The 15,806-nt window shown below is 38.7% G+C and overlaps 1 protein-coding gene across 6 annotated transcripts in view; it reads left to right on the plus strand.

Annotated features, from left to right (window-relative positions):
• The window catches only part of ap2m1b (adaptor related protein complex 2 subunit mu 1b), a 30,160-nt gene extending 14,603 nt beyond the window's left edge, over positions 1-15,557 (plus strand). Inside the window, exons 3-14 of one of the 6 annotated variants that reach the window (XM_039764933.1) lie at positions 5,100-5,105; positions 5,585-5,850; positions 6,488-6,570; positions 7,281-7,286; positions 7,406-7,541; positions 7,620-7,761; positions 13,503-13,517; positions 14,156-14,278; positions 14,359-14,494; positions 14,601-14,698; positions 14,780-14,891; positions 15,058-15,557. In XM_039764933.1, coding sequence (XP_039620867.1) covers positions 5,100-5,105; positions 5,585-5,850; positions 6,488-6,570; positions 7,281-7,286; positions 7,406-7,541; positions 7,620-7,761; positions 13,503-13,517; positions 14,156-14,278; positions 14,359-14,494; positions 14,601-14,698; positions 14,780-14,891; positions 15,058-15,192 — 1,258 coding nt within the window. In that variant the 3' untranslated portion in view covers positions 15,193-15,557. The remainder of the gene's footprint in view (positions 1-5,099; positions 5,106-5,584; positions 5,851-6,487; positions 6,571-7,280; positions 7,287-7,405; positions 7,542-7,619; positions 7,762-13,502; positions 13,518-14,155; positions 14,279-14,358; positions 14,495-14,600; positions 14,699-14,779; positions 14,892-15,057) is intronic. The other 5 variants (XM_039764951.1, XM_039764941.1, XM_039764938.1 and 2 more) reach the window with 5 other exon arrangements.
• Positions 15,558-15,806: the final 249 nt, after the last annotated feature.

Below are 15,806 nucleotides of genomic sequence, written 5' to 3' on the forward strand. Positions count from 1 at the left end.
TTTCAGATAAAGACGTGGTACAAACTTGTTTTGTTACACCCCGCCTTTATTTGAAAACTGTGTCAGATCTTGTGTGCAAACGAGACTGGGAAAACTGTGGACGTGGATGTGAGTGTTGTGCGTGACTGAGAATGATTGTGGATGTGAATTTTTTTTATTCAGTTTTATTCTTGACTGTTCCTGCTCACGCTGAATTAGTATGCGCCTTCTGATCCATTATGTCAAAGCCATACTGACAAAAAAGAGAGACTTACAGTTACACCCTTTAGAATTAGGTCATTTATGCAGAAAGAAAAAACATCAGATTTTCACTCAAGTCCTAAAAGTAGATAAAGAGAAACCAGTTAAACAAATGAGACAAAAATATTATACTTCGTCATTTATTTATTAAGGAAAATGATTGAATATATCATATTTGTGAGTGGCAAAAGTATGTGAATCTTTGCTTTCAGTATCGGGTGTGACCCCCCTTTTTGCAGCATTAACTGCAACTAAACATTTCTGGTAACTTTTGATCATTCCTGCACACCGCCTTGGAGGATTTTTAGCCCATTCCTCCGTACAGAACAGCTTCAACTCTGGGATGTTGGGGATTTTCCTCACATTAACTGCTTGCTTCAGGTCCTTCCACAACATTTCAATTGGATTAAGGTCAGGACTTTGACTTGCTCATTCCAAAACATTAACTGTATTCTTCTTTAACCATTCTTTAGTAGAACGACTTGTGTGCTTAGGGTCGTTGTCTTGCTGCATGACCCACCTTCACTTGAGATTCAGTTCATGGACAGATATCTTGACATTTTCCTTTAGAATTCTCTGATATAATTCAGAATTCATTGTTCCATCAATGAAGGCAAGCCATCCTGGCCCAGATGCAGCAAAACCGGCCCAAACCATGATACTACCACCACCATGTTTCACAGACGGGATAACGTTCTTATACTGGAATGTAGGGTTTTCCTTTCTCCAAACATAACGCTTTTCATTTAAACCAAAAAGTTCTATTTTGGTCTCATCCGTCTACAAAAAATTCTTCCAATAGCCTTCTGTTTTGTCCACGTGATCTTTAGCAAACTGCAGATGAGCAGCAATGTTTTTTTTGGAGTGCAGTGGCTTTCTCCTTGCAACTCTGCCATGCACACTATTGTTGTTCAGTGTTCTCCTGATGGTGGATTCATGAACATGAACATTAGCCAATGTGAGAGAGGCCTTCATTTGCTTAGAAGTTACCCTGGGGTCCTTTGTGACCTCGCCGACTATTACATGCCTTACTCTTGCAGTGATCTTTGTTGGTCGACTACTCTGGACTGTGGATTGCTGGAGTTCAAACTCTTTTTAGAGATGGTTTTGTAACCTTTTCCAGCGTGATGAGCATCAACAACTCTTTTTCTGAGGTCCTCAGAAATCTCCTTTGTTCGTGCCATAATACATTTCCACAAACGTGTTGTGAAGAGCAGACTTTGATAGATCCCTGTTCTTTAAATAACACAGGGTGCCCACTCACACCTGATTGTCATCCCATTGATTGAAAACACCTGACTCTAACCTTCAAACCAACTGCTAATCCTAGAGGTTCACATACTTTTGCCACTCACAAATATGTAATATTCGATCATTTTCCTCAATAAATAAATGACCAAATATAATATTTTTGTCTCATTTGTTTATCAGGTTTCTCTTTATCTACTTTTAAGACTTGAGTGAAAATCTGATGTTTTAGGTCATATTTATGCAGAAATATAGAAAATTCTAAAGTGTTCACAAACTTTCAAGCACAACTGTAGGTATATATGACATTTGAGAATTCCCTGTAAAACAGCATCAGGGTGTTGGTTGGGTGGGGGCTAGGGATTAGGGAGGTGTTATGGGAGCGTGAACGTAAGTGGCAATAAAACTAAAAAAAAAAGACGCTAACTTTGACAAGTACTTTATATTTACAGTGGCTGTTACATTTTATTTGCATCTGTATGTTTTTATTGTATAATATTTACAATAAGAGCAGCTCTCTACTCAAAATGGTAAACTTGGAAAAACTGCCAGCATCCATCCCAGAAGCTCTTGATTGAGAATCAGCAGTTCTTAGCATTGCACCACGCAAGCTGTCGTATCAACCGCCTACCGTAACCTACTTTCTTTTTTTCTTCATTTATATTCTTGAATAAAAGTGCACTTGTTTTGTTATACTTGTACCTTTTTGTGAAAGTGTTTATTTGATATTTGGACTTCAGGCTTCACAAATTATACAGTCACGTCATGATAACAACTGCATGAAGGTATGCAAATGAATATAATGTTGCATTAGTGCAACGTTTTCCGAAATGTACAGTACAGGTCATAAAATGAATTATTACAAATGTTATATATACCCAAGTCTCTTTATTTTTTTTTTTTTAAGCGGCTTTGAGATCATGGAACAGAAGGCGCATACTAATTCAGTGTGAGCAGGAGCACTCAAGAATAAAACTGAATAAAAACAAATTGACATCCACAGTCATTCTCAGTCACACACAACACTCATCCACGTCCACAGTTTTCCCAGTCTTGTTCGCGCACAAGATCTGATGCTGTTTTCAAATAAAGGGGGGTATAACAAAATAAGTTTGTTTCTTATACCACGTCTTTATCTGAAAATGGCAGTGTCAAATGCGGGGGGGTTGACCCCTACTCTCTTTTCTGTTTCTTTTTCCGTTTCTTTGTGGTGGTGGCCTGCGCCACCTCCACCTACTCAAAGCTTCATGATGCTCCAACAATGATGGACGGATTAAAAGGAAGAAGTCTACGTGACCATCATCATCATCAAGCCCTTCCGTGAGAATCCTAAATCCAAAGAGGACTGTTTCATTTATGTTAGGTAGAATGCCCAGAGGGGACTGGGCGGTATCATGGTCTGGAATCCCTACAGATTTTATTTTTTCTCCAGCCGTCTGGAGTTTTTGTTTTTCTGTCCCCTGGCCATTGAACCTTACTCTTATTCGATGTTAATGTTGATTTATTTTTTATAATTATGTCTTTCATTTTTCTATTCTTTAATATGTAAAGCACTTTGAGCTACTGTTTGTATGAAAATGTGCTATATAAATAAATGTTGTTGTTGTTGTTTGCGGAAGGGGAGTTGGGATCGTGAACACAGCTGAGAGAATAAAACTGAATTAAAAAAGAAAAAAAAAAAAAAAAAAAAACCAAAGCTAACCTTTGAGTATCATAAATTATACTGGCAATAAAACTGAATAAAAAAAAAAAAAAAAAAAAAAACAAAGCTAACCTTTGAGTATCATAAATTATACTGGCTGTTACAGACTGGAATCAAATGTATGTTTTTATTCTAAAATAGTAAGAATATGAGCAGTTCACTTTTCAAAACGGACTCGTCCGGGATTGAACCCGTGAAGCTTTGATTACCAGTCAACAATTGATACAGTCGCGCCACCGAAGCTGTCGTAGCAACTGCGTGTCAATGTTGCACCCTAATGCGGGTTGTTTTTCTGCAGTTATATTTTTGAATGGAAGTGCATTTGTTCTGTTATATTTGTACCTTTTGTGAAAGTGTTTGCTTCTTTGATATTTGGAATTAAATTGACTTTATTAAATTGCCACAGTGCACAAAACACCCTCTCCTCCACTATACTCATTCAGATCACAATAAATCAATCCTCCACTCCCAGACGCATTGCCACCCTTCCACCCAGCTCCGCTTGCAGTCTGGGAGCTCCCACAATCCTTTTAAGTACCCTGACCCGGAAGCGTTCTAATCCCCAGTCCATGTGAGACTCGATCACTTCCGGATCAGGTAAAAAGTCATTTTCTTCACCCCGAAAGCACGTCATTTCCCTTGTCCATGTGTGCTTCCGGGGCGTAGGGAAAATATCCGTTGTTCCTCCTGCAGCGTCCCCTAGTAGCCCCCATGGCATCCAGCAGGGCTGCGTATAAAAACTACAATGTCCGTGATGCCCTGCTGGTCTTCTGGGGACCTCCATATTGCAAGGAGGGCTCCACCTGGCGGCTTGGGGGTATTGACCGGGATAAACGGCTGGCCACTCATCACAATGTCTACATTTTGTCAATTATTACAAAAACATGAAAAACGTTTGTTTTAACGATGTGTTTATTGTGCATAGATCGTTGTAGACACAGAACACACATGAAATGCAAGTGTTCCAAATAATGGTATAGTATTCATAAAATTTGTCATTTTGCTTGACTTCTCACTCTATACAACTCTAAGCAACTGACATGCCGGTAAACAGACCTGAGCTGAGAACTGTGTGGGGTGGGGGATGTGATAGCAGGCTGTTTGCTGCTTATCAACACATTTAAAGGACAAAAGATGCTGACAGAGACGTGTGAAGTGTTTTAAGGTGTGACGGATCTACGTGTTTTTTCATAGGCTCTGGTAATTCTAGTGTTAATTGTTTTGCTATTACATTACTTTTCATTTATCTTGAGGCTCCCCCTGAAAGTTTATTGGGACCCTGTTGTGGGACATTCTTCCCCCTACATTTTGAGAAACACTTCTGTAAACAATTGGTTATTTGCTTGTAGTAAAGTGCACTTTGTGACTGTTGCATAACTATCATATACACAACTGCTGTAGAGATAAAGATGTAAATTAAAGTTTAATTTGAAAAAAACGTTCTATCGTGACATTTGACATGTTCCTGTAATTGCACTGTGTACGAAATATGTATGTATAACTATTTTCAGGTAGCCTTTCATATTGTTCATTATTTTACCCTGAAACTTTCCTTCAGCTAACCTTTCTGTGCAATATGCAGTTTTGCAGAAAGGGAATTTCATGGTATTGCTAGTAATAAAGAAAAGTATATTCCCTTATTTTAAGGGGGAAAAATAAATTGGGTAAGCAAAATATCCTTCCCAGATTTTTTGTTAGGTCTCTGACCAGATACTTCACACATCTTCTCTCCTCTTGCAGTGCCCTTGGATTTAGTTTAGTTATTCCTTTCTATCATCCCATTCCCTCTCTGATCATTGTGCTTTATGAATATCTATTTTGTAACTCTCTCCATCTGTCACTCTTCTGTTCCTCTACTGCCCACTCTTGCCGCTGCCATTCCTCCATCTCACCTCTTGGGCTACCCTAGGAATAGGTAAGCTTCAGGACCTAGGAGGTGGCATTGGCACCTACTGCACATGCAAGCTACCAGTTCTTTCTCAGCTTGCTGCTTCGCCTCCTTTCTCTGCCCTGCTGTCTTTGCCAGCAGATACAGAGGGGGGACGTTCATATACGCGTTAGACATTTTGTACACTGCCTCCACGCCTAAATGCTTTGATTCCTGCCTGTATTGTGATGGAAAAGCCCCTTCCTGGATAACCTGTAAAGTTCTCACATATTGCCGTCGGTGGGCTGCATGGGGCAGCTGGACTGCAGGCATAGCCAATGCATTATTTCAGGTTGGGCCTTTTGGTTTGTTTTTTTTTTTTTTTTTTCTCTCTCCCTCCCTCTCTCACTCTCTTCTCTCTTTGGCAATCTTGGGCCCTGCATGTGAGGCCATAAGGGTTTGTGGTTGCTTGCTGCATGGGAAACACATAGCCAGTAATCCTATAATTTTTCTTCCTTTTGCTGCAGGCGGAATGCTGTGGACGCTTTCCGCGTCAATGTCATCCATGCACGGCAGCAGGTGCGTTCCCCAGTCACCAACATTGCTCGTACCAGCTTTTTCCATGTCAAGCGCTCCAATATCTGGCTGGCTGCTGTCACCAAACAGAATGTCAATGCTGCTATGGTGTTTGAGTTTCTGTACAAGATGTGTGATGTCATGACTGCCTACTTTGGCAAGATCAGCGAGGAAAATATCAAGAACAACTTTGTCCTCATCTATGAACTGCTGGATGGTAAGCATAGTTTGGGGAAGCAGTTTGGAGGTGTAGTGATGCTAAAACTGAGGGAGGTCTGCACCCATGTGACAATACCTGGACTTCAGTGTTTTTCATCGAGACTCGCAACTTCTCCTGCTTTGCTGTAGTTTTTTTAGGTTTTGATTTTTATTAAATTCCAATGAGAAAATCAAAACCTAAAGAAAATACTGCACAGCTAGAATATTCTTCAGAGTCTACAGGGTCATTTTGAACAAGGTGTGGCACTCAAGTGTAAGGGAGGTAGGGGTTTGAGTGGTGCTGTGCTAAGATGGTTTAAAGTTTGTGAGGGTTAGGATGCTTCCCACAGACCTTAGTCATCCTCCCCTTTACCTGCAGTAGGTTTACATTGATGTAGTGGAACTTCAGCTCAGTGGTAAGAGTATTTTGCCAGCCATGTGGGTTGTTGGGATGGGCAGTCACTAATTATAGAACTCCTGCCATATCTCACTCCACTGTGCTGCATCGATGTGGACCAGCTGATGGGCAGTGGATTCAGGTGTTTTTTGTTTATTATTTGGGAGGGTGGGGAGAGTGTGTGTGTGTGTGTGTGTGTGTGTGTGTGTAAGGGGGTGCTTATTCCACTGGCACTTACAGCAGTTGTTTTTTCCTTTAGAAATACTGGACTTTGGATACCCCCAGAACTCTGAGACTGGTGCACTGAAAACCTTCATTACCCAGCAAGGCATCAAAAGCCAGGTACAGTCTTTTTGTAGAACCTGACTGGAGTATTTAATAATTCTGCAAGTATTATTTTTATACCTCTGAACGCAAAATACAAGACATTCCAGATACAAAACATATCAGAAATAACTAATGGGAGAAGTGTACTTTTTAATATTCTGCTTTCAAGCACATTGACTAGCAGACAAGTTGAGTTATGCATTGCCAGCTATGGACATGCTAGAGGCACTCCCAGGAGCCCTGCCTATTGATAAGTGACTTTCTCAGGAGTGTCTTTGTATGCCCTGACTCAGCAGTTGTTTTCCTGAAGAGATTTTGCCTACCATTGCTATTTTCTGTGTATGTGTGTGTGTGTGTGTGTATGTATTAAATTAGATGCATTAAGACCCAATAATTGAATTCGAATTATACTTTGGAATATAGTAAAACATGGTGGAAGAATTTTGGCATAATTGCTAAATACCATGTTGTTTTAGGATGATTGTGGTGGTTTTGAGGGTTTACAAGATAATTTTGTAGGTTTATTTTGCTGGTGAAGTTTGATTACTGTTAATGAGCTAGTTTTAAGGTGCTTCTCTGCTGTATTTTTGATCTGCTGGGCCTAACTTGTCTTCCTCTCTTTCTCCCCACCCCGTTCATATTTGCTTGTCTGTTTAATCCTTCATGTGCTGTGGCTGTATCGCTGCTGCTTCCTTTCTTTATGCCTGTGGTTTTGGACCATTTAGCATCAGGTAGGAAATGAGGGTTAGTGGTCAACCCTTTACTGACAACGCTGAAATGGATGTGGGGTTTTTATCTGGTTGTGCTCATTGTCCTAAAAGTTCATGACTTTGTTTATACTTTACTGCAGACAAAGGAGGAGCAATCACAGATAACAAGTCAAGTTACTGGGCAAATTGGCTGGAGACGAGAGGGCATCAAATACCGACGTAACGAGCTCTTTTTGGATGTGCTAGAGAGTGTTAATTTGCTCATGTCTCCACAAGGTAACAGCAGTTGTATTTTGAATCACCTGCTTAGGCTCCTGCTGCTTTTTGCTAGTTCTTGCTCCATTCTTTCTGCAGGCCAAGTCCTAAGTGCCCATGTCTCTGGACGCGTGGTCATGAAGAGTTATCTAAGTGGGATGCCAGAATGCAAGTTTGGAATGAATGACAAGATTGTTATTGATAAGCAGGGCAAGGGAACAGCTGACGAGACTGGCAAAAGGTGAGTGGTACAAAAAATTTGCAACACTCGATTCTCTCAGCAGAGCAGCAGGATGGTGTTTGCATCTGTGTTGTGGATATCCTTGGTAGATACAAATTGCAGTTTACAAAAACATAAAGGCTAGGTGCATCTAGATTACTCTTCGTATACTCCCCAATTATTGGTGTGCTTCTAGAATTATGGTATAGACTGAAATAATGACTGGATTAATTCCCCTGACCCCAGCTGTATACATTAGCTTATGAACCTTATTTTGAATAGTTTTGCTTGTAATTTATCCTTTTTGCAAGCAAGTTAAGGTCTTTTACATTGGGGACATCACTGTCAATTTTACTTGTTATGACTTCCAAATCTCTGATCCTTTTATTGCCCCAATAACATTGCATTGCTAAAATGTTACAATCTGAGCAGTCACCACCTGCTTTTTTTTCCCCCATCTTTTTCTGAAATATATTTAATTTTATAAGATGTAACTATGTTAAAGTTAATGCCATTAATTTGTAGTTTTCCTTAAAACGGCATCACACACACAAACTGTGTCTGTTTGTGGAAGTGGATAAAAATATATTGAGTATAATCATTCATATTCTTACCTCTTATCCAGTGTAAGTCATGGTAATAGCCCTATAGCAATGATTTTGCTTTCTATTGCAAAGTTCATTTTACATGAGAAATATTATTGGTGCTGTTAGCGTCTGTGCGTACTGTTTGCAGATTTAACGTCTGTCTAATGTGATTTTGAAGTAAATAGAACTTTAAACATGGACAGAATCGGAAAGTATGGTATGAAAACCACCAATCCATTTTCCCAAATAGGCAAATGGCACATCCTACATTCCCAGTATTATAGAAATAAAAATAGAAGTTAAAGACCATTCATGTCTTAAACTTATTTATGTCATTAGGAGTAAGAAGATGAGAAGATATATTTTTTTCTTTGCAAGATCTGTTTCTTCTTCAGAACTTCACACTTTGTGAGATCTGTAACTAAGTGGTATTTCTGTAAAGTAGTCTAGTAAATTGGGCTTGGGTTGGTGTATGGGAGTACTGTACTGAAGAGAAAATTGACAACTGAGATGTTGTTCCACAAAAAATGTAAGTGCAAGGTGGCAAGAATCTGTCTCGGGGATCACTGAATGCTATACTACTCGTATTGAATAATTATATAACCCTTAATATGTACAGGTAAAATTACCAGTTGTTATAGCTATCTCTATATACTGTATCATAAAGTAATAAGGATACTCCCTTTGCCAGATTAACACAATTTACTATCTTTACATTGTCTTTGTATCATCACATAAATGTTTATCTCTATGCCTTATTTTTGCATTAAGCCTGTATTTTCTTACAGCTGGCACATTGTACTTAAAACCGTTTTAAGGGAAGAAAATGGTTTACTGTTGGCTCATGTTTACTATTCATTTAATGGTAAAGGTGGATGCTTTTTTGACTAGCATGCCATCAGCCAGAGAAAGGGTGCCTATTGATGCAGGTGAATGAATGCTCCTCAGTCAAATTCCAGTCATCGAACCTAGCACAAGAATACTTCTGATTCCTCCCTACTATATGTACTTAAGACTGTTGGTAACAGGGTTATTTTATGTTTGTTCTTTGTTGGTTCATTGTTTTTATGTTCTTGCCTTGATTTACAACAAGTGAAAGTACAAGACTAAAAACTAAGATAGTAAATATACACATGATTTAACATTCAGATACATTTGGTGTGGTAATAGGTAACTGTTTTAAAACCTGGAGCAAAATGTATGTTTATTTTGCAAAGAGACAAAAGAATTTTTGTTAAATATCTTTGTAAACATGTGTCGTGTCCAAATACATGCATTTTCAGACTATATATCAAATGCATGTTTTAGTAGCATTTTAAAATATTTATGTAAAAACTGATTCCGAGTAGACTTGTGGTGGCAAAATTCCAAAGCAAGTGGTATGAAAATTTCACCTTTTTTGCTTGTTGATTATGGAGAGTCAATGGCTAATTAATTGTAGTTCGTATTTCTTAAACATTATATTTTTGAGAAAAGTAAAATCTGTATTTGAGTCTCAATTTAAAATTGTTGGTTGCAACCAATCCTGAAGGATTCTGGTTCTTTGTTGGTAATTTGTATTAATATTGAGTAATTATAATACATAGATTGTTCAACCCCCAGGTTGTATTTAATATAATGTAAATACAGTGTGTTTTTATTCACTGAATACGTGGCGGCTTACAGAGCCTTGAACTGAAGAGGAAATAAGCACACTAATCATTTCTAGATAAGGGACTTTTTGCTTTCCTTGCTTACATGTTTTTACTTTTACTGTAATGTAGATCATTTAACTTGGTAAATTTCAAACCACAGAAATTAGTTAATGTTGCATATGTTTGTGCAAGCTGCTGCTATTAGGATATGTTGTGCTGGTGCATCAGTAACTTCTGTTGGGGGTCTGGTTTGCCATGAGGAGTGGCTACTAGACAAATAAATGAAATATTCAAGTGGCAATAACCTCTAGGTAAATTTGAAACTGTAAGTTAATCAGTAATAGGTCTCGCACACAATGTTTCCCTGTTTTAAATTGGATAGATTTGAAAATTTGCCATTGTTTTGAAACTGAATATTTTGCACTTTGGCAGCAGACATGGGAGGTCTGTAGCGAGAATGGAATTCAAAAATGCTGGCGCCTACCACATCAGCAAAAAGATATGGCAGTCTCTGAATCAAGTTTCAGCAGTCCAAGTGGCCATCCATTCACATTGTCTTTGGAAATAGACCGCTTTATTGAAGTAAATGAGTTGCTTATTACCCAACCACAAAAGAAGACTTGCTTGTGTGAAGTAATTTGTGATATGACTGCAGTGGTTAGAATTGATACCACCACAACTCTTACAACCTAGTTTGATTTTTGGTTGTTTTGCTTTAATTGCCTTCCAGTAAACCTTTATTTACATAACGTGTTACTAGAACATGTTTTAACATTTGTGGCCATAGTTCTAAAGTAATTGCCACATAACACCAACTTTTCCCACTAATAGATTTTTGTATCTTTCATTGATCACATGGTAAATTCTTTCACATTTACATTGAAAGCTTAATATTTTGAAGTTTATTCATTGAGATGTTGTAAGATATGTGGCTTCAAGATTTTATACAGTAAACCCAGACTCTATTGTTGTGCAGTCTTATGCAAGAGAGTTTTTCCAGGGAACCCAACAAACACTTGTTGATATGTAAAGCTCTCATCTGCTGCAAATGAATGAACTTTCTAATTCACTCTTAAAGTTATCTGTGTTTTCTCCACCTTTTTTCTTTAAGCCCTTCACATATGATTAACTGTATAAACAGTTTTCCTTTTCAGTGTGAGAACTACCATGTTTCCCCGAAAATAAGACAGGGTCTTATATTAATTTTTGCTCCAAAATAGGCACTAGGGCTTATTTTCAGGGGATATCTTATTTATTCATGTCATCTTATTCTGGAATATTGTCATAACTCTCCACATTCAAACCCTGAATTTCTTGCTGCTTCAGCATCCTTTAGGATCTTCGAGGTGCGCTTCGATGATTCATTTGACTTTGTTTCTCGGTGATAGGATTGCCCATATACTCATTTCTTCTGTTGATAACCCTGAGGGATGAAATTAAGATTTGGACATCATTAAGTCTTTTATTTGGAACTTAAAGTGAGGAAAATGTAAAAATTTATAAGAGCTGAGAGCGCAGGAACTGTCTGATAAAAGCATTCACACGAATGAGAGGTGAGTGGACACTGGGTGTGGGCCGTTAACCGTAAATGGTTGAGAGGAGAGCGGGGTTTGAAAAAAATCTTTTTGGCAATAGTCTTGTCTCACAGGACTTGGAAAAAATCTCTTGGAAATAGTCTTGCCTCGTCTCAAGATTTTCTTTTATAATAGAAAGATATCTCCAAATAAGTGTGACGTGTTAAGTGGCAGATTATGTACTTTTTTTTGTGAGAATCTTAATGTCTTGATACAGCATGCCTATCTTAATAAGGATAAGAGTGCGGTGAACTTGTAGGCTATGTAGGATAGGGTTAAATGTTGAATTTTCAATGTCCCTAAAGTTTTATTTTGTAATAGGTGAGGGAGCTATAGATGCCCTTTAAATTGGCACTGATAATACAGTCATAATAAACATGCATGTAAGCACAAACAAATTCATTGTTCGCCTTCTGAGTGACCCCTGTAATGGAGGTAATCACATTTGACTGGAGTGTTTCTAGTAAGAGTGGCATTTCATCTTTAGGGTAGTCTGTGACAAAATGTTTTTTCCACCCGTTTTAAAACTCTCACGCAGGTAGTATATTTGTGCTGCTTTTTTCCTTCTCTCTTTGAAAGATGTAGGTTCCATTCTCTCTTTCTTAAGCCATCTGGTATTCAGTCATGATATTTGTACAGTAGTCTACTTGACTGTGTTTAAATATTCTGAGATTTAGCTTGTACTGTAGATACATAATCGGTGGTGCAGTGAGCAAGGAATTATGCAAGTACTGTATTTATACATTTTGAAAAAGTCTTAATTTGTTGTACAGTCCAGAGGCCTCTTGTACACTCCTCCTAACATTAACCTTTCATTTCAAGCCAGTATGATGGTAGAGCCAAGCTTCCATTGCTCAAAAGTTATTGGTTGCTAAAATGTTTTGCTAATCTGTAATGCTACCTGCTGCATCTCTAACCACATTTCAATGCATGAGTCCAATATGCTATACAGTAATTGTGAATTTAGTATGAAAAATTGCTACATAAATAGAAAACAGAATATACAAAATGTATATGCACATGCACGCAGTTTGGTTTTAAGTCCTTGATTACTCATGCATCCGTTAGTGTTGGTCTATTAATTTTGCAGTTGTATGTCAACACCAAGTAGCCCTTACATTCTTACATAATTATTATTAGTATTTTACTACTGTGTTCTTTAATCCATTCCTGTAGGTTCTGAGTTAGTTTAGGAATTTCCTTTACCTCAAGTTATCCACTGCATTACAAACATGAATCCCTTGCACCTTCACTAAAGTTGATACTGGATCTCTGTTCTGCTTTAGATAAATGACACTCTGGCTCAAATTTAGAATAGTTCACTTCTATATGTCTTGCTTTGTGGGATATCATCAATGGCTCCTTTCACATTTACTCAAGTTTTAAAGAAAAGGCACACCTCCAATAAATGCCTGAGTTTCAGCTTTGTACATGTATGTATCTAGGATATATTCAGAATGGTAAGTAGTACAACAGAGTTATTATATGAAATGCAGAGCTGCAAAGCACTAAGCTTTTTCATGCACTTCTGTAAACCACTTAATGACTTTAAACATCAAAAAAGATTTCATAAATGCTTTAACAGTAGGTGGGATTTGTAAATTTTAATGTTGGATTCTGTCCATTTATTTATACTTGATTTAGTTTGCTTGTGCATATTTTAAGCCTGTCTGTGATGTTATCGATTACCTATAGTAATCATATACATTTTTTGATATGGTAAAACTTCACACCTAATCATCTTAGTCTTGCAGTTACTTGTTATGTTAATATAAAACATGATTATTTTACAAGGAAGATAAAATGTTGATTCTGAACAGTTGAGAGTTTTTGCTTGTATTGGTCTGTTTTTAGATGTATGTGTGGCTTCCTTCTGTATCTGTGTGTATGTTGCCGAGTATGGAACTGCGTATTTCAACTCACAAGGTCTGATGCTTTTTTCTTTCCTTGGTTTGTGCGGCACTCAGCGACTTGGGGGGCAGGTAGTAGACACCATGCTAATCGTGTATTATGCTTTGATTTGCACGTCTGATTTGCAGGAGTGCCAGCCTTGCCTCCCCTCGCCTTTTCGTATATAATTTTTTTTGCTGATGCACCAGGAGGATGTGACTTAAATTGAATACCTACTTTCCTGTATCGGTTAATGAGCCACAGTTCCTGTTTTATTAACTCTATTGTTTGTCCTCCTTGTCCAGCAGCCTGCTTTGAATTAATAGATAGCTGTCTGCTTTGAGCTTTTTGCCATTATGAACCTGGCATATTGAAGTGTGTGTCAGTGCAAGCCAGGTGTGATTAAAGTGTGTTCGTGGTGTGTGTTTTTGTTTTTACATAAATATATAAAGTGACCACTATACCATCTTCCCATCAAAAGAGGCTATTGAAAAGCACCATGCAACGCTACATAGGACACTTCAATATTCCTGGCAGGTGTCCTTACTAAAGGAAGGAAATAAAAAAAAAAAAAATCCAAAATCAGGAGTTGGATAATCAAATAAGGCAGCAGCTGTGTGCTGAAGATAAAATGGGGGTTGATGCTGGGTGTGGGTGGTATTGGGTGATCTAGAAGATGCATTCAAGAGCTAGGGTCTCAGTCTTTTTGTTTTTTCTTTCCTCCTAACAGTAGTGGGAAGCAGTCAATTGCCATCGACGACTGCACTTTTCACCAGTGTGTACGTCTCAGCAAGTTTGACTCTGAGAGGAGCATCAGTTTCATTCCACCTGATGGGGAATTTGAACTGATGAGGTAGGTGAATAGATAACCAGGTGTTCTGACTGTCTTGTTTAGTTTGGTTGGCAGCTTATGTCCCTTGTGCCTTTCCATAGGTATCGCACTACAAAAGACATCATCCTTCCATTTCGAGTGATTCCTTTAGTTCGGGAGGTGGGCCGGACCAAATTAGAAGTCAAAGTTGTCATCAAATCCAACTTCAAGCCATCTCTTCTGGCTCAGAAGATAGAGGTGATTGTTTGTTAGGTGTGGGGAAAAGTTATGACTGTGGTGGTACGTATGACTTGCTGAGAGCTAACTTAAATATATCATTCTGCCTTTCTGTAAATACCTATAGGTGCGAATTCCAACTCCTCTGAACACCAGTGGAGTGCAAGTTATCTGCATGAAAGGCAAGGCCAAATATAAAGCTAGTGAGAATGCAATCGTCTGGAAGTAAGTGTAAAAGTCTGATCCTTGATACAGAACTGCCTCCTAAATATAGAGACTGCAACACTACTGCGTTCCTCCTTTCAGGATTAAAAGAATGGCTGGGATGAAGGAGAGTCAGATCAGTGCTGAGATAGAGCTCCTGCCCACGAATGACAAGAAAAAATGGGCAAGGCCACCCATCTCTATGAACTTTGAGGTATGACTATTCACTGTTACTAGTTGCTTGGATGACAGCAGAAAAATGATTTGTTTACCATGCCTATCGGTGCTCTGCACACATTCTCCTAAATAGTCCTTGTACTAGAAGACATACAACACTGCTGTAGTCACTTGTGCCTCATTATTCTGTTTGATTTTTTTAGGTCCCATTTGCACCATCTGGCCTGAAGGTGCGCTACCTGAAAGTGTTTGAGCCAAAACTGAACTACAGTGACCATGACGTAATTAAATGGGTGCGTTACATTGGACGGAGTGGAATCTATGAGACCCGGTGTTAGGTGAAGGAGTGTTCACTACTCAAGTGGGGTTACTGCAAACCAAGCCCTGCATCACCCTTGCCCTATGTATCCGTATTGTAGTTCTTGTGTGGTCACCAGGTGGATGCATCCAGATGAAGTTTGCCTTGTGTGCTCGCTAGGGGTCAGTAGATAGTGCTGAATATTGTGTGCCCTCTGATTCCTGCTCACAATCCAGGGCTGCACTCTTGAGTTCCGTGTGAATCATTGTGAGTGTGATGCACCCTGGCAGGAGGACCGTGTTACTGCCACTGCTGCCTGCTGCAACCCTTTTGCTTTAGTGTGTTATCTGTTGGTAATTTTGTGATCGTCCACTTCTCCCAAATAAAATGTAACGTAGAACCTAATTTGTCGTTTGCTGTCTTCATTCCTCATTGTGGTATCTGAGTTAATAATACAAGTACAGTACTGACCACCAGGCGATATTACTGTTCGTTGGTACTTACCTGAAAAAATGTTGAATGTAGCATGGCAGTCTCAGTTCAGATATTGAGGAAACATGCAGCAGCTTCACTTGGACACACCTAAAGATGATCGCTCTGGTGTATTCACTGAATGTGGTATGTTATTCTGAGGCTTGGTCTTTCACACACATT

Source organism: Polypterus senegalus, chromosome 1, assembly GCF_016835505.1.
Source record: "Polypterus senegalus isolate Bchr_013 chromosome 1, ASM1683550v1, whole genome shotgun sequence".
Classification (NCBI taxonomy): Eukaryota; Metazoa; Chordata; class Cladistia; order Polypteriformes; family Polypteridae; genus Polypterus; species Polypterus senegalus.